The following is a 20,063-nucleotide window of genomic DNA, read 5'->3' on the forward strand; positions in this document are numbered from 1 at the left end:
ACTGACCAGGCCCCTCGAGCAGACTCCCAGTGACTGACCAGGCCCCTCGAGGAGACTCCCAGTGACTGACCAGGCCCCTCGAGGAGACTCCCGGTGACTGACCAGGCCCCTCGAGGCAGCTCCAAGTGACTGACCAGGCCCCTCGAGGAGACTCCCAGTGACTGACCAGGCCCCTCGAGGAGACTCCCGGTGACTGACCAGGCCCCTCGAGGCAGCTCCCAGTGACTGACCAGGCCCCTCGAGGCAGCTCCCAGTGACTGACCAGGCCCCTCGAGGCAGCTCCCAGTGACTGACCAGGCCCCTCGGGGAGACTCCCAGTGACTGACCAGGCCTCTCGAGGAGACTCCCAGTGACTGACCAGGCCCCTCGAGGAGACTCCCGGTGACTGACCAGGCCCCTCGAGGAGACTCCCAGTGACTGACCAGGCCCCTCGAGGCAGCTCCCAGTGACTGACCAGGCCCCTCGAGGCAGCTCCCAGTGACTGACCAGGCCCCTCGAGGAGACTCCCAGTGACTGACCAGGCCCCTCGAGGCAGCTCCCAGTGACTGACCAGGCCCCTCGAGGCAGCTCCCAGTGACTGACCAGTCCCCTCGAGGAGACTCCCAGTGACTGACCAGGCCCCTCGAGGAGACTCCCAGTGACTGACCAGGCCCCTCGAGGAGACTCCCGCTGACTGACCAGGCCCCTCGAGGCAGCTCCCAGTGACTGACCAGGCCCCTCGAGGAGACTCCCAGTGACTGACCAGGCCCCTCGAGGAGACTCCCGGTGACTGACCAGGCCCCTCGAGGAGACTCCCAGTGACTGACCAGGCCCCTCGAGGAGACTCCCAGTGACTGACCAGGCCCCTCGAGGAGACTCCCAGTGACTGACCAGGCCCCTCGAGGAGACTCCCAGTGACTGACCAGGCCCCTCGAGGAGCCTCCCAGTGACTGACCAGGCCCCTCGAGGCAGCTCCCAGTGACTGACCAGGCCCCTCGAGGAGACTCCCAGTGACTGACCAGGCCCCTCGAGGAGACTCCCAGTGACTGACCAGGCCCCTCGAGGAGACTCCCAGTGACTGACCAGGCCCCTCGAGGCAGCTCCCAGTGACTGACCAGGCCCCTCGAGGAGACTCCCAGTGACTGACCAGGCCCCTCGAGGAGACTCCCAGTGACTGACCAGGCCCCTCGAGGCAGCTCCCAGTGACTGACCAGGCCCCTCGAGGCAGCTCCCAGTGACTGACCAGGCCCCTCGAGGCAGCTCCCAGTGACTGACCAGGCCCCTCGAGGAGACTCCCAGTGACTGACCAGGCCCCTCGAGGAGACTCCCAGTGACTGACCAGGCCCCTCGAGGCAGCTCCCAGTGACTGACCAGGCCCCTCGAGGCAGCTCCCAGTCACTGACCAGGCCCCTCGAGGAAACTCCCAGTGACTGACCAGGCTCCTCGAGGAGATTCCCAGTGACTGACCAGGCCCCTCGAGGCAGCTCCCAGTGACTGACCAGCCCCCTCGAGGCAGCTCCCAGTGACTGACCAGGCCCCTCGAGGCAGCTCGAGGAGACTCCCAGTGACTGACCAGGCCCCTCGAGGAGACTCCCAGTGACTGACCAGGCCCCTCGAGGCAGCTCCCAGTGACTGACCAGGCCCCTCGAGGAGACTCCCAGTGACTGACCAGGCCCCTCGAGGCAGCTCCCAGTGACTGACCAGGCCCCTCGAGGCAGCTCCCAGTGACTGACCAGGCCCCTCGAGGAGACTCCCAGTGACTGACCAGGCCCCTCGAGGAGACTCCCAGTGACTGACCAGGCCCCTCGAGGAGACTCCCGCTGACTGACCAGGCCCCTCGAGGCAGCTCCCAGTGACTGACCAGGCCCCTCGAGGAGACTCCCAGTGACTGACCAGGCCCCTCGAGGAGACTCCCGGTGACTGACCAGGCCCCTCGAGGAGACTCCCAGTGACTGACCAGGCCCCTCGAGGAGACTCCCAGTGACTGACCAGGCCCCTCGAGGAGACTCCCAGTGACTGACCAGGCCCCTCGAGGAGACTCCCAGTGACTGACCAGGCCCCTCGAGGAGACTCCCAGTGACTGACCAGGCCCCTCGAGGCAGCTCCCAGTGACTGACCAGGCCCCTCGAGGAGACTCCCAGTGACTGACCAGGCCCCTCGAGGAGACTCCCAGTGACTGACCAGGCCCCTCGAGGCAGCTCCCAGTGACTGACCAGGCCCCTCGAGGCAGCTCCCAGTGACTGACCAGGCCCCTCGAGGCAGCTCCCAGTGACTGACCAGGCCCCTCGAGGAGACTCCCAGTGACTGACCAGGCCCCTCGAGGAGACTCCCAGTGACTGACCAGGCCCCTCGAGGCAGCTCCCAGTGACTGACCAGGCCCCTCGAGGCAGCTCCCAGTCACTGACCAGGCCCCTCGAGGAAACTCCCAGTGACTGACCAGGCTCCTCGAGGAGATTCCCAGTGACTGACCAGGCCCCTCGAGGCAGCTCCCAGTGACTGACCAGCCCCCTCGAGGCAGCTCCCAGTGACTGACCAGGCCCCTCGAGGCAGCTCGAGGAGACTCCCAGTGACTGACCAGGCCCCTCGAGGAGACTCCCAGTGACTGACCAGGCCCCTCGAGGCAGCTCCCAGTGACTGACCAGGCCCCTCGAGGAGACTCCCAGTGACTGACCAGGCCCCTCGAGGCAGCTCCCAGTGACTGACCAGGCCCCTCGAGGCAGCTCCCAGTGACTGACCAGGCCCCTCGAGGAGACTCCCAGTGACTGACCAGGCCCCTCGAGGAGACTCCCAGTGACAGACCAGGCCCCTCGAGGAGACTCCCGGTGACTCACCAGTCTTGCTATTGACAGTGTCACGGACGCTGGACCAGATCCCAATAGTGGCTCAGATACTGGACCAGAACTGAATGTTTTGGATAATGTTTAAATTCGGGGCCTCAATGGGGAACTTCTCGACGAGGCTGCACTTTGTTCCATTGTCTGCACTGAGGAGCTCCGCTTGCCAGGATCGGGGCGCCAAATTTAAATGTGGTCCTGACCTCTTGACCCCTTGATGTGACCCCGAAACCCCGAAAACCCCAACCCACCTGTAGAGTGGGGAGAATGTGGGACTCACTCCCACGGGGAGTGGGGAGAATGTGGGACTCGCTCCCACGGGGAGTGGGGAGAATGTGGGACTCACTCCCCACGGGGAGTGGGGAGAATGTGGGACTCGCTCCCACAGGGAGAGGGGAGAATGTGGGGCTCGCTCCCACAGGGAGTGGGGAGAATGTGGGGCTCGCTCCCACGGGGAGTGGGGAGAATGTGGGACTCACTCCCACGGGGAGTGGGGAGAATGTGGGACTCGCTCCCACGGGGAGTGGGGGGAATGTGGGACTCGCTCCCACGGGGAGTGGGGAGAATGTGGGACTCACTCCCCACGGGGAGTGGGGAGAATGTGGGGCTCGCTCCCACGGGGAGTGGGGAGAATGTGGGACTCGCTCCCACGGGGAGTGGTGAGAATGTGAGACTCGCTCCCACAGGGAGTCGGGAGAATGTGGGGCTCGCTCCCACGGGGAGTGGGGAGAATGTTGGACTCACTCCCACGGGGATTGGGGAGAATGTGGGACTCGCTCCCACGGGGAGTGGGGGAGAATGTGGGACTCACTCCCCACGGGGAGTGGGGAGAATGTGGGACTCGCTCCCACGGGGAGTGGGGGAGAATGTGGGACTCACTCCCCACGGGGAGCGGGGAGAATGTGGGACTCGCTCCCACGGGGAGCGGGGAGAATGTGGGACTCGCTCCCACGGGGAGTGGGGAGAATGTGGGACTCACTCCCACGGGGAGTGGGGAGAATGTGGGACTCGCTCCCACGGGGAGTGGGGGGAATGTGGGACTCGCTCCCACGGGGAGTGGGGAGAATGTGGGACTCACTCCCCACGGGGAGTGGGGAGAATGTGGGGCTCGCTCCCACGGGGAGTGGGGAGAATGTGGGACTCGCTCCCACGGGGAGTGGTGAGAATGTGAGACTCGCTCCCACAGGGAGTCGGGAGAATGTGGGGCTCGCTCCCACGGGGAGTGGGGAGAATGTGGGACTCACTCCCACGGGGATTGGGGAGAATGTGGGACTCGCTCCCACGGGGAGTGGGGGAGAATGTGGGACTCACTCCCCACGGGGAGTGGGGAGAATGTGGGACTCGCTCCCACGGGGAGTGGGGGAGAATGTGGGACTCACTCCCCACGGGGAGCGGGGAGAATGTGGGACTCGCTCCCACGGGGAGCGGGGAGAATGTGGGACTCGCTCCCACGGGGAGCGGGGAGAATGTGGGACTCGCTCCCACGGGGAGCGGGGAGAATGTGGGACTCGCTCCCACGGGGAGCGGGGAGAATGTGGGACTCGCTCCCACGGGGAGCGGGGAGAATGTGGGACTCGCTCCCACGGGGAGCGGGGAGAATGTGGGACTCGCTCCCACGGGGAGCGGGGAGAATGTGGGACTCGCTCCCACGGGGAGCGGGGAGAATGTGGGACTCGCTCCCACGGGGAGCGGGGAGAATGTGGGACTCGCTCCCACGGGGAGCGGGGAGAATGTGGGACTCGCTCCCACGGGGAGCGGGGAGAATGTGGGACTCGCTCCCACGGGGAGCGGGGAGAATGTGGGCCTCGCTCCCAAGGGGAGTGCTCGAGATGAATCATGTTGATACATTTAAGGGGGGAGCTGGATGAACACATGAGGGAGAGAGAAATATTGGATTACAACGAGCAAAGATGGGAGAAGTCTGTATTGGAGCAGAAGGGGCAGCAGGGACCTAGTGGACCGAGTGGCCTGTTTACAAGCTGCCTATCCCAATGTGTGTAATCCTCATCTCTATCTGTCCCTCTCTGATTCTCTTTCTAACACACACACTCTCCCTCCCCGTCTCCCTCTCACTCATTTCTCTCTCCCACAGTCTCTTTCTCTCGCTCTTTTTCTCATTTATTTCTTTCTCCCCCTCAGGCCGTTTTTCGAAGGGATGTCTCAGTCCAGCTCGCAGACCGAGATCGGAAGTCTGAACAGTAAAGGCAGCCTGAGTAAGGAGCTATCCAGCCCCGTAAGTCACCACGTTGGGTCACCATCTCACGCTGGGGCGGGGGGGGGGGGGGGGGGGGGGGCGGTTTGGCAGGGTACTCACAGCAAACAAATGCTCTAATATTCTCTGTTTTTCCCTTCCTCTGTCCCCGTGCCAACCAGCTGGAGGCAATGCCGTCTGAGAAACTCCGGACGTCCCGCACCAGACTCCAGGAGGAGGTGATGGCAGAGGTCGAGGTGCCGGTAATGTACAGACAGCATCGGAAACATTTGCTCTGGGTGGGCGGGAGGGTGTCTGTAAAAGGTGTCAGATTGTCTCATTGCGAATTACTCACTTGGTGGAGTCAGCACGCATGGGATTGAGCCTCCTCAGGTCAAAACTGAGTACAGGGGGAGTGCCGCACTGTCAGAGGGTCAGTACTGAGGGAGTGCCGCACTGTCAGAGGGTCAGTACTGAGGGAGTGCCGCACTGTCAGAGGGTCAGTACTGAGGGAGTGCCGCACTGTCAGAGGGTCAGTACTGAGGGAGCCCCGCACTGTCAGAGGGTCAGTACTGAGGGAGTGCTGCACTGTCAGAGGGTCAGTACTGAGGGAGTGCCGCACTGTCAGAGGGTCAGTACTGAGGGAGTGCCGCACTGTCAGAGGGTCAGTACTGAGGGAGTGCTGCACTGTCAGAGGGTCAGTACTGAGGGAGTGCCGCACTATCAGAGGGTCAGTGCTGAGGGAGTGCCGCACTGTCAGAGGGTCAGTACTGAGGGTGTGCCGCACTGTCAGAGGGTCAGTACTGAGGGGGTGCCGCACTGTCAGTGGGTCAATGCTGAGGGAGTGCCGGACTGTCAGAGGGTCAGTACTGAGGGAGTGCTGCACTGTCAGAGGGTCAGTACTGAGGGAGTGCCGCACTGTCAGAGGGTCAGTACTGAGGGAGTGCCGCACTGTCAGAGGGTCAGTACTGAGGGAGTGCTGCACTGTCAGAGGGTCAGTACTGAGGGAGTGCTGCACTGTCAGAGGGTCAGTACTGAGGGAGTGCCGCACTGTCAGAGGGACAGTACTGAGGGAGTGCCGCACTGTCAGAGGGTCAGTACTGAGGGAGTGCCGCACTGTCAGAGGGTCAGTACTGAGGGAGTACCGCACTGTCAGAGGGTCAGTACTGTGGGAGTGCCGCACTGTCAGAGGGTCAGTACTGAGGGAGTGCCGCACTGTCAGGGTCAGTACTGAGGGAGTGCCGCACTGTCAGAGGGTCAGTACTGAGGGAGTGCCGCACTGTCAGAGGGTCAGTACTGAGGGAGTGCCGCACTGTCAGAGGGTCAGTACTGAGGGAGTGCTGCACTGTCAGAGGGTCAGTACTGAGGGAGTGCTGCACTGTCAGAGGGTCAGTACTGAGGGAGTGCCGCACTGTCAGAGGGTCAGTACTGAGGGAGTGCCGCGCTGTCAGAGGGTCAGTACTGAGGGAGTGCTGCACTGTCAGAGGGTCAGTACTGAGGGAGTGCCGCACTGTCAGAGAGAGGGTCAGTACTGAGGGAGTGCTGCACTGTCAGAGGGTCAGTACTGAGGGAGTGCTGCACTGTCAGAGGGTCAGTACTGAGGGAGTGCCGCACTGTCAGAGGGTCAGTACTGAGGGAGTGCCGCGCTGTCAGAGGGTCAGTACTGAGGGAGTGCTGCACTGTCAGAGGGTCAGTACTGAGGGAGTGCCGCACTGTCAGAGAGAGGGTCAGTACTGAGGGAGCGCTGCACTGTCAGAGGGTCAGCGCTGAGGGAGTGCCGCACTGTCAGAGGGTCAGTACTGAGGGATTGCTGCACTGTCAGAGGGTCAGTACTGAGGGATTGCCGCACTGTCAGAGGGTCAGTACTGAGGGAGTGCCGCACTGTCAGAGGGTCAGTACTGAGGGAGTGCCGCACTGTCAGAGGGTCAGTACTGAGGGAGTGCTGCACTGTCAGAGGGTCAGTACTGAGGGAGTGCCGCACTGTCAGAGGGTCAGTACTGAGGGAGTGCCGCACTGTCAGAGGGTCAGTACTGAGGGAGTGCCGCACTGTCAGAGGGTCAGTACTGAGGGAGTGCCGCACTGTCAGAGGGTCATTAACACATTGCTGTGTGTGGGATCTTGCTGTATACAAATTGGCTGCTGCGTTTCCCACATCACAACAGTGACCTCACTATATAAAAAAAAAACTCCTTCATTGTGAGTGAGGCACTTTGGTACGTCCCGGGGAGGGGGGGGGGCGGGGGGAAGAGGAACTGGAGAGATGGGGAAAGCTTTACTCCGTCTGATCATCTCTTCTCCACTCTCGTTCCCTCCCAGCTCCGAGATCAGCCATTTCCAGCCGATACTGATCATAGTCCCTGTTGTCCTGCGTGATCGAGTGGAGGAATTCACTCCTGTACCTGATCTGTCTTTGCTGAAGTAAACTCCCCATAGGGCAAGAGGAGAGCCAGTCAGGAGAAGGCGAGTGTGTTCCCCGCCCTCCAACCCCACCAACCAAACGGTGCCTCTCTCTGTCTATACCGCCCCCCCCCCAGGCAGAGCTGCCACTGACTGACGATTCATCAGGAACGTGGCCCTGAGCAGTCGAGGGGGCCCCAATTCACAAATTATATTTAAAAAATAAAAAATTTCGAGTACCCAATTCATTTTTTCCAATAAAGGGGCAATTTAGCGCGGCCAATCCACCTGCCCGGCACATCTTTGGGCTGTGGGGGCGAGACCCACGCAGACACGGGGAGAATGTGCAAACTCCACACGGACAGTGACCCAGAGCCGGGATCGAACCCGGGACCTCGGTGACGTCAGGCCGCAGTGCTAACCACTGCGCCACCCTCCCAATTCACAAACATGTGTCCCTTCATAGAATTGTCCTCCTCCCTGCATATTTTTCTCTCTGGCCACCTCCCTCTCTATTGCTCTATATCTCTCTCCATTGCTCTCTGTCTAAGGCTCTCTCTCTATCACACTCTCGCTTTATCTCTATCACTCTCTGTCGCCCTCTCTCTTTCTCTCTATCGCTCTCACTCTATTGACCTCTCTCTAAATCGCTCTCTCTCTCTTGTTCTGTCTCTCTATCGTTCTCTCTCTATATCACTCTATCGCGCTCTCTCTATCACTCTGTCGCCCTCTGTCTGTCGCCCTCTGTCTGTCGCCCTCTGTCTGTCGCCCTCTCTCTGTCGCCCTCTGTCTGTCGCCCTCTGTCTGTCGCCCTCTGTCTGTCGCCCTCTGTCTGTCGCCCTCTGTCTGTCGCCCTCTCTCTGTCGCCCTCTCTCTGTCGCCCTCTCTCTATCTCTCTATTGCCCTCTCTATTGCTCTCTCTCTCTCTCTCTATTGCTCTCTCTCCGCTCGCTCTCTCTCTTTATTGCTCTCTCTCTCTCCCTCCCTCTATCACTCTCTCTACATGCCATATCACAGTCTCTCTCTATTCTATGAAATGTCACTGTTGCCATGTACAGTTTAAGTCTGGATCGTCCAGTGTGATATTTCGATGGGCTGATTGTACTGTTGTGACTTGCTGAATTGTGTCAACAGGAGTTGATGGAACAAGAGTTGCAGAGTGAGCTCAATACTTCCGGAACCAGCCTTGACAAAGCCAAACCACACACAAAAAGTGGCAAATCAGACTCTCAGATCTTCACATCTCCCAGGTGATTAGTTACTTTTGAACAATGCATGGGTTTTCAGTCCCTCACACACTGACTCTCACTGGGGTACGGGTCCATCCCACACACACTGACTCTCACTGGGGTACGGGTCCCACACACACTGACTCTCACTGGGATACGGGTCCCACATCCACTGACTCTCACTGGGGTACGGGTCCCACACACACTGACTCTCACTGGGGTACGGGTCCCACACACACTGACTCTCACTGGTGTACGGGTCCCACACACACTGACTCTCACTGGGGTACTGGTCCCACTCACACTGACTCTCACTGGGGTACGGGTCCCACACACACTGACTCTCACTGGGGTACGGGTCCCACACACACTGACTCTCACTGGGGTACGGGGCCCACACACACTGACTCTCACTGGGGTACGGGTTCCACACACACTGACTCTCACTGGGGTACGGGTCCCACACACACTGACTCTCACTGGGGTACGGGTCCCACACACACTGACTCTCACTGGGGCACGGGTCCCACACACACTGACTCTCACTGGGGTACGGGTCCCACACACACTGACTCTCACTGGGGTACGGGTCCCACACACACTGACTCTCACTGGGGTACGGGTCCCACACACACTGACTCTCACTGGGGTACGGGTCCCACACACATTGACTCTCACTGGGGTACTGGTCCCCCACACACTGACTCTCACTGGGGTACGGGTCCCACACACACTAACTCTCACTGGGGTACGGGTCCCACACACACTGACTCTGGGGTACGGGTCCCACACACACTGACTCTCACTGGGGTACGGGTCCCACACACACTGACTCTCACTGGGGTACGGGTCCCACACACACTTACTCTCACTGGGGTACGGGTCCCACACACACTGACTCTCACTGGGGTACGGGTCCCACACACACTGACTCTCACTGGGGTACGGGTCCCACACACACTGACTCTCACTGGGGTACGGGTCCCACACACGCTGACTCTCACTGGGGTACGGGTTCCACACACACTGACTCTCATTGGGGTACGGGTCCCCCACACACTGACTCTCACTGGGGTACGGGACCCACACACACTGACTCTCACTGGGGTACGGGCCCCACACACACTGGCTCTCGCTGGGGTACGGGTCCCACACACACTGACTCTCACTGGGGTACGGGTCCCACACACACTGACTCTCACTGGGTTACGGGTCCCACATACACTGACTCTCACTGGGGTACGGGTCCCACACACACTGACTCTCACTGGGGTACAGGTCCCACACACACTGACTCTCACTGGGGTACGGGTCCCACACACACTGACTCTGGGGTATGGGTCCCACACACACTGACTCTCACTGGGGTACAGGTCCCACACACACTGACTCTCACTGGGGTACGGGTCCCACACACACTGACTCTCACTGGGGTACAGGTCCCACACACACTGACTCTCACTGGGGTACGGGTCCCACACACACTGACTCTCATTGGGGTATGGGTCCCACACACACTGACTCTCACTGGGGTACAGGTCCGACACACACTGACTCTCACTGGGGTACGGGTTCCACACACACTGACTCTCACTGGGGTACGGGTCCCACACACACTGACTCTCACTGGGGTACGGGTCCCACACACACTGACTCTCACTGGGGCACGGGTCCCACACACACTGACTCTCACTGGGGTAGGGGTCCCACACACACTGACTCTCACTGGGGTACGGGTCCCACACACACTGACTCTCACTGGGGTACGGGTCCCACACACACTGACTCTCACTGGGGTACGGGTCCCACACACATTGACTCTCACTGGGGTACTGGTCCCCCACACACTGACTCTCACTGGGGTACGGGTCCCACACACACTAACTCTCACTGGGGTACGGGTCCCACACACACTGACTCTGGGGTACGGGTCCCACACACACTGACTCTCACTGGGGTACGGGTCCCACACACACTGACTCTCACTGGGGTACGGGTCCCACACACACTTACTCTCACTGGGGTACGGGTCCCACACACACTGACTCTCACTGGGGTACGGGTCCCACACACACTGACTCTCACTGGGGTACGGGTCCCACACACACTGACTCTCACTGGGGTACGGGTCCCACACACGCTGACTCTCACTGGGGTACGGGTTCCACACACACTGACTCTCATTGGGGTACGGGTCCCCCACACACTGACTCTCACTGGGGTACGGGACCCACACACACTGACTCTCACTGGGGTACGGGCCCCACACACACTGGCTCTCGCTGGGGTACGGGTCCCACACACACTGACTCTCACTGGGGTACGGGTCCCACACACACTGACTCTCACTGGGTTACGGGTCCCACATACACTGACTCTCACTGGGGTACGGGTCCCACACACACTGACTCTCACTGGGGTACAGGTCCCACACACACTGACTCTCACTGGGGTACGGGTCCCACACACACTGACTCTGGGGTATGGGTCCCACACACACTGACTCTCACTGGGGTACAGGTCCCACACACACTGACTCTCACTGGGGTACAGGTCCGACACACACTGACTCTCACTGGGGTACGGGTCCCACACACACTGACTCTCACTGGGGTACAGGTCCCACACACACTGACTCTCACTGGGGTACGGGTCTCACGCACACCGACTCTCACTGGGGTACGGGTCCCACACACACTGACTCTCACTGGGGTACGGTTCCCTCACACACTGACTCTCACTGGGGTACGGGTCCCACACAGACCGACTCTCACTGGGTTACGGGTCCCACATACACTGACTCTCACTGGGGTACGGGTCCCACACACACTGACTCTCACTGGGGTACGGGTCCCACACACACTGACTCTCACTGGGGTACGGGTCCCACACACTGACTCTCACTGGGGTACGGGTCCCACACACACTGACTCTCACTGGGGTACGGGTCCTACACACACTGACTCTCACTGGGGTACGGGGCCCACACACACTGATTCTCACTGGGGTACGGGTCCCACACACACTGACTCTCACTGGGGTACGGGTCCCATACACACTGACTCTCACTGGGATACGGGTCCCACACACACTGGCTCTCACTGGGGTACGGGTCCCACACACACTGACTCTCACTGGGGTACGGGTCCCACACACACTGACTCTCACTGGGGTACGGGACCCACAGACACTGACTCTCACTGGGGTACGGGCCCCACACACACTGGCTCTCACTGGGGTACGGGTCCCACACACACTGACTCTCACTGGGGTACGGGTCCCACACACACTGACTCTCACTGGGGTACGGGTCCCACACACACTGACTCTCACTGGGGTACGGGTCCCACACACGCTGACTCTCACTGGGGTACGGGTTCCACACACACTGACTCTCACTGGGGTACGGGACCCCCACACACTGACTCTCACTGGGGTACGGGACCCACAGACACTGACTCTCACTGGGGTACGGGCCCCACACACACTGGCTCTCACTGGGGTACGGGTCCCACACACACTGACTCTCACTGGGGTACGGGTCCCACACACACTGACTCTCACTGGGGTACGGGTCCCACACACACTGACTCTCACTGGGGTACGGGTCCCACACACACTGACTCTCACTGGGGTACGGGTCCCACACACACTGACTCTCACTGGGGTACGGGTCCCACACACACTGACTCTCACTGGGGTACGGGTCCCACACACACTGACTCTGGGGTATGGGTCCCACACACACTGACTCTCACTGGGGTACGGGTCCCACACACACTGACTCTCACTGGGGTACAGGTCCGACACACACTGACTCTCACTGGGGTACGGGTCCCACACACACTGACTCTCACTGGGGTGCGGGTCCCACACACACTGACTCTCACTGGGGTACGGGTCCCACACACACTGACTCTCACTGGGGTACAGGTCCCACACACACTGACTCTCACTGGGGTACGGGTCCCACACACACTGACTCTCACTGGGGTACGGGTCCCACACACACTGACTCTCACTGGGTTACGGGTCCCACATACACTGACTCTCACTGGGGTACGGGTCCCACACACACTGACTCTCACTGGGGTACAGGTCCCACACACACTGACTCTCACTGGGGTACGGGTCCCACACACACTGACTCTGGGGTATGGGTCCCACACACACTGACTCTCACTGGGGTACAGGTCCCACACACACTGACTCTCACTGGGGTACGGGTCCCACACACACTGACTCTCACTGGGGTACAGGTCCCACACACACTGACTCTCACTGGGGTACGGGTCCCACACACACTGACTCTCACTGGGGTATGGGTCCCACACACACTGACTCTCACTGGGGTACGGGTCCCACACACACTGACTCTCACTGGGGTACGGGTTCCACACACACTGACTCTCACTGGGGTACGGGTCCCACACACACTGACTCTCACTGGGGTACGGGTCCCACACACACTGACTCTCACTGGGGCACGGGTCCCACACACACTGACTCTCACTGGGGTACGGGTCCCACACACACTGACTCTCACTGGGGTACGGGTCCCACACACACTGACTCTCACTGGGGTACGGGTCCCACACACACTGACTCTCACTGGGGTACGGGTCCCACACACATTGACTCTCACTGGGGTACTGGTCCCCCACACACTGACTCTCACTGGGGTACGGGTCCCACACACACTAACTCTCACTGGGGTACGGGTCCCACACACACTGACTCTGGGGTACGGGTCCCACACACACTGACTCTCACTGGGGTACGGGTCCCACACACACTGACTCTCACTGGGGTACGGGTCCCACACACACTTACTCTCACTGGGGTACGGGTCCCACACACACTGACTCTCACTGGGGAACGGGTCCCACACACACTGACTCTCACTGGGGTACGGGTCCCACACACACTGACTCTCACTGGGGTACGGGTCCCACACACGCTGACTCTCACTGGGGTACGGGTTCCACACACACTGACTCTCACTGGGGTACGGGTCCCCCACACACTGACTCTCACTGGGGTACGGGACCCACACACACTGACTCTCACTGGGGTACGGGCCCCACACACACTGGCTCTCGCTGGGGTACGGGTCCCACACACACTGACTCTCACTGGGGTACGGGTCCCACACACACTGACTCTCACTGGGTTACGGGTCCCACATACACTGACTCTCACTGGGGTACGGGTCCCACACACACTGACTCTCACTGGGGTACAGGTCCCACACACACTGACTCTCACTGGGGTACGGGTCCCACACACACTGACTCTGGGGTATGGGTCCCACACACACTGACTCTCACTGGGGTACAGGTCCCACACACACTGACTCTCACTGGGGTACAGGTCCGACACACACTGACTCTGGGGTATGGGTCCCACACACACTGACTCTCACTGGGGTACAGGTCCCACACACACTGACTCTCACTGGGGTACAGGTCCGACACACACTGACTCTCACTGGGGTACGGGTCCCACACACACTGACTCTCACTGGGGTACAGGTCCCACACACACTGACTCTCACTGGGGTACGGGTCTCACGCACACCGACTCTCACTGGGGTACGGGTCCCACACACACTGACTCTCACTGGGGTACGGTTCCCTCACACACTGACTCTCACTGGGGTACGGGTCCCACACAGACCGACTCTCACTGGGTTACGGGTCCCACATACACTGACTCTCACTGGGGTACGGGTCCCACACACACTGACTCTCACTGGGGTACGGGTCCCACACACACTGACTCTCACTGGGGTACGGGTCCCACACACTGACTCTCACTGGGGTACGGGTCCCACACACACTGACTCTCACTGGGGTACGGGTCCTACACACACTGACTCTCACTGGGGTACGGGGCCCACACACACTGATTCTCACTGGGGTACGGGTCCCACACACACTGACTCTCACTGGGGTACGGGTCCCATACACACTGACTCTCACTGGGATACGGGTCCCACACACACTGGCTCTCACTGGGGTACGGGTCCCACACACACTGACTCTCACTGGGGTACGGGTCCCACACACACTGACTCTCACTGGGGTACGGGACCCACAGACACTGACTCTCACTGGGGTACGGGCCCCACACACACTGGCTCTCACTGGGGTACGGGTCCCACACACACTGACTCTCACTGGGGTACGGGTCCCACACACACTGACTCTCACTGGGGTACGGGTCCCACACACACTGACTCTCACTGGGGTACGGGTCCCACACACGCTGACTCTCACTGGGGTACGGGTTCCACACACACTGACTCTCACTGGGGTACGGGACCCCCACACACTGACTCTCACTGGGGTACGGGACCCACAGACACTGACTCTCACTGGGGTACGGGCCCCACACACACTGGCTCTCACTGGGGTACGGGTCCCACACACACTGACTCTCACTGGGGTACGGGTCCCACACACACTGACTCTCACTGGGGTACGGGTCCCACACACACTGACTCTCACTGGGGTACGGGTCCCACACACACTGACTCTCACTGGGGTACGGGTCCCACACACACTGACTCTCACTGGGGTACGGGTCCCACACACACTGACTCTGGGGTATGGGTCCCACACACACTGACTCTCACTGGGGTACGGGTCCCACACACACTGACTCTCACTGGGGTACAGGTCCGACACACACTGACTCTCACTGGGGTACGGGTCCCACACACACTGACTCTCACTGGGGTGCGGGTCCCACACACACTGACTCTCACTGGGGTACGGGTCCCACACACACTGACTCTCACTGGGGTACAGGTCCCACACACACTGACTCTCACTGGGGTACGGGTCCCACACACACTGACTCTCACTGGGGTACGGGTCCCACACACACTGACTCTCACTGGGTTACGGGTCCCACATACACTGACTCTCACTGGGGTACGGGTCCCACACACACTGACTCTCACTGGGGTACAGGTCCCACACACACTGACTCTCACTGGGGTACGGGTCCCACACACACTGACTCTGGGGTATGGGTCCCACACACACTGACTCTCACTGGGGTACAGGTCCCACACACACTGACTCTCACTGGGGTACGGGTCCCACACACACTGACTCTCACTGGGGTACAGGTCCCACACACACTGACTCTCACTGGGGTACGGGTCCCACACACACTGACTCTCACTGGGGTATGGGTCCCACACACACTGACTCTCACTGGGGTACGGGTCCCACACACACTGACTCTCACTGGGGTACGGGTTCCACACACACTGACTCTCACTGGGGTACGGGTCCCACACACACTGACTCTCACTGGGGTACGGGTCCCACACACACTGACTCTCACTGGGGCACGGGTCCCACACACACTGACTCTCACTGGGGTACGGGTCCCACACACACTGACTCTCACTGGGGTACGGGTCCCACACACACTGACTCTCACTGGGGTACGGGTCCCACACACACTGACTCTCACTGGGGTACGGGTCCCACACACATTGACTCTCACTGGGGTACTGGTCCCCCACACACTGACTCTCACTGGGGTACGGGTCCCACACACACTAACTCTCACTGGGGTACGGGTCCCACACACACTGACTCTGGGGTACGGGTCCCACACACACTGACTCTCACTGGGGTACGGGTCCCACACACACTGACTCTCACTGGGGTACGGGTCCCACACACACTTACTCTCACTGGGGTACGGGTCCCACACACACTGACTCTCACTGGGGAACGGGTCCCACACACACTGACTCTCACTGGGGTACGGGTCCCACACACACTGACTCTCACTGGGGTACGGGTCCCACACACGCTGACTCTCACTGGGGTACGGGTTCCACACACACTGACTCTCACTGGGGTACGGGTCCCCCACACACTGACTCTCACTGGGGTACGGGACCCACACACACTGACTCTCACTGGGGTACGGGCCCCACACACACTGGCTCTCGCTGGGGTACGGGTCCCACACACACTGACTCTCACTGGGGTACGGGTCCCACACACACTGACTCTCACTGGGTTACGGGTCCCACATACACTGACTCTCACTGGGGTACGGGTCCCACACACACTGACTCTCACTGGGGTACAGGTCCCACACACACTGACTCTCACTGGGGTACGGGTCCCACACACACTGACTCTGGGGTATGGGTCCCACACACACTGACTCTCACTGGGGTACAGGTCCCACACACACTGACTCTCACTGGGGTACAGGTCCGACACACACTGACTCTCACTGGGGTACGGGTCCCACACACACTGACTCTCACTGGGGTACAGGTCCCACACACACTGACTCTCACTGGGGTACGGGTCTCACGCACACCGACTCTCACTGGGGTACGGGTCCCACACACACTGACTCTCACTGGGGTACGGTTCCCTCACACACTGACTCTCACTGGGGTACGGGTCCCACACAGACCGACTCTCACTGGGTTACGGGTCCCACATACACTGACTCTCACTGGGGTACGGGTCCCACACACACTGACTCTCACTGGGGTACGGGTCCCACACACACTGACTCTCACTGGGGTACGGGTCCCACACACTGACTCTCACTGGGGTACGGGTCCCACACACACTGACTCTCACTGGGGTACGGGTCCTACACACACTGACTCTCACTGGGGTACGGGGCCCACACACACTGATTCTCACTGGGGTACGGGTCCCACACACACTGACTCTCACTGGGGTACGGGTCCCATACACACTGACTCTCACTGGGATACGGGTCCCACACACACTGGCTCTCACTGGGGTACGGGTCCCACACACACTGACTCTCACTGGGGTACGGGTCCCACACACACTGACTCTCACTGGGGTACGGGTCCCACACACACTGACTCTCACTGGGGTACGGGTCCCACACACGCTGACTCTCACTGGGGTACGGGTTCCACACACACTGACTCTCACTGGGGTACGGGACCCCCACACACTGACTCTCACTGGGGTACGGGACCCACAGACACTGACTCTCACTGGGGTACGGGCCCCACACACACTGGCTCTCACTGGGGTACGGGTCCCACACACACTGACTCTCACTGGGGTACGGGTCCCACACACACTGACTCTCACTGGGGTACGGGTCCCACACACACTGACTCTCACTGGGGTACGGGTCCCACACACACTGACTCTCACTGGGGTACGGGTCCCACACACACTGACTCTCACTGGGGTACGGGTCCCACACACACTGACTCTGGGGTATGGGTCCCACACACACTGACTCTCACTGGGGTACGGGTCCCACACACACTGACTCTCACTGGGGTACAGGTCCGACACACACTGACTCTCACTGGGGTACGGGTCCCACACACACTGACTCTCACTGGGGTGCGGGTCCCACACACACTGACTCTCACTGGGGTACGGGTCCCACACACACTGACTCTCACTGGGGTACAGGTCCCACACACACTGACTCTCACTGGGGTACGGGTCCCACACACACTGACTCTCACTGGGGTACGGGTCCCACACACACTGACTCTCACTGGGGTACGGTTCCCTCACACACTGACTCTCACTGGGGTACGGGTCCCACACACACTGACTCTCACTGGGGTACGGGTCCCACACAGACCGACTCTCACTGGGGTATGGGTCCTACACACACTGACTCTCACTGGGGTACGGGGCCCACACACACTGACTCTCACTGGGGTACGGGTCCCACACACACTGACTCTCACTGGGGTACGGGTTCCACACAGACTGACTCTCACTGGGGTACGGGTCCCACACACGCTGACTCTCACTGGGGTACGGGTCCCACACACACTGACTCTCACTGGGGTACGGGTCCCACACACACTGACTCTCACTGGGGTACGGGTTCCACTCACACGGACTCTCACTGGGGTACGGGGCCCACACACACTGACTCTCACTGGGGTACGGGTCCCACACACACTGACTCTCACTGGGGTACGGGTCCCACACACACTGACTCTCACTGGGGTACGGGTCCCACACACACTGACTCTCACTGGGGTACGGGTTCCACACAGTCCTGGCGGTGATGTGTTGATATTCTCGGTGTGTTTCAGCAAAGTGGACATTGCCCACACTCCGAAGCACAGGAGGATTCCACTGAAGGATCGACAGGTGTCCCGGGCGCAGAGTGAGCGTGCCAACAGCTCCGACAGCGAGCGGTCGCCGGAACTCAGTATCCAGGTAACGGGCGCTGCGGTGAATGGCCGGTTTGTGCCGGATGTCCAGCTGGTTAGATTCTCAGTGCTGTTGTGTGATTCTCTCCACAGGTTCCTCGCAAAGTGGTTTATGATCAGTTAAATCAGACCCTGGTGTCTGACAGCACCGTACCAGAGTCCGTTATCATGGTGAACGGTGTGGACTGGCAGGGCCAGGTACGTACTCCCAACTCCAACACTGTGCGTTTTGTTAATGGAGCATGCTTGTCATTCAATGCTGGCATCCCCGGGACGCACCAGCATTAGTGTCTGCCGCCTGCTACCCCCCGAAATCTCCTCTCTTCCCTCTCCATTATCACCCCCACCTCTCCGGGGATCAAGTTCAACCTTGCTGTGAGGCCACTTGTAGTCGAATGTCTCACTGCTGTGTACTGTCACACTGGCAGGTGTTGAATTGGACAAGTTATTCGTGCATGGAAGCTCTAGCCCCGTGAGAGTCAGAGAGAACAATAACCATGTCCAAGGGACACGGGAGGTGGTTGCTTTTGTTGGGGAGATCGAGGAGAATCAATAAAAGTTGAGAGTCACTGCGAAGGGTAAACGGGACCTCCTCGTGTGCGAGGATGAGCCTGATACAGTTTAAGGTGGTGCACAGGGTGCATATGACTCGGGCGAGAATGAGTGGGTTCTTTCAGGGGGTAGCAGATGAGTGTGAGAGGTGTGGGGGCGGGAGGGCCCAGCGAATCGTGCGTGCATGTTTTGGGGTTGTGAAAAATTGGAAAATTCTGGGCGGGAGTGTTGGGAGTCTTAGCCAGGATAGTGGAGGAGGGAGTGGACCCGGACCCTTTGGTGGCGATATTTGGGGTTTCAGAGAAGCCGGAGCTCATGGAGAGGAGGATGGCCGATGTCGTTGCCTTCGCCTCTCTGATTGCACGGCGGCGAATTTTGCTGGAGTGGCGGTCGGCATCGCCACCGGGGGGAGCGGCCTGGTTGGGCGACCTGTACGACTTCCTGCGGTTAGAGAAGATAAAGTATGAGTTAAGGAGGCAGGGGAGTTTGAGAAAAGGTGGGGGATGTTTGTGACCGTGTTTGAGGAGCTGTTCGTCGCGGGGGGGGGGGGGTGAATAAGGGGAAAAATCTGTAGACTGTATAGTTGATGGTTGAGAAGTATGTTTCCCGGGGTAATTATTTGCTGTCACCTGTTTCAATACATGTTT

The 20,063-nt window shown here is 60.1% G+C and overlaps 1 protein-coding gene across 1 annotated transcript in view; it reads left to right on the forward strand.

Annotated features, from left to right (window-relative positions):
* The window catches only part of LOC140399863 (phosphofurin acidic cluster sorting protein 1-like), a 149,430-nt gene that overhangs the window by 23,500 nt on the left and 105,867 nt on the right, over nt 1–20,063 (forward strand). The window contains exons 8-12 of the mRNA XM_072489327.1: nt 4,953–5,046; nt 5,187–5,267; nt 8,536–8,651; nt 18,745–18,871; nt 18,958–19,062. Of these exons, the coding sequence (XP_072345428.1) occupies nt 4,953–5,046; nt 5,187–5,267; nt 8,536–8,651; nt 18,745–18,871; nt 18,958–19,062 (523 nt within the window). The remainder of the gene's footprint in view (nt 1–4,952; nt 5,047–5,186; nt 5,268–8,535; nt 8,652–18,744; nt 18,872–18,957; nt 19,063–20,063) is intronic.

Source organism: Scyliorhinus torazame, chromosome 24 (assembly GCF_047496885.1).
Source record: "Scyliorhinus torazame isolate Kashiwa2021f chromosome 24, sScyTor2.1, whole genome shotgun sequence".
In the NCBI taxonomy this organism is placed as follows: Eukaryota; Metazoa; Chordata; class Chondrichthyes; order Carcharhiniformes; family Scyliorhinidae; genus Scyliorhinus; species Scyliorhinus torazame.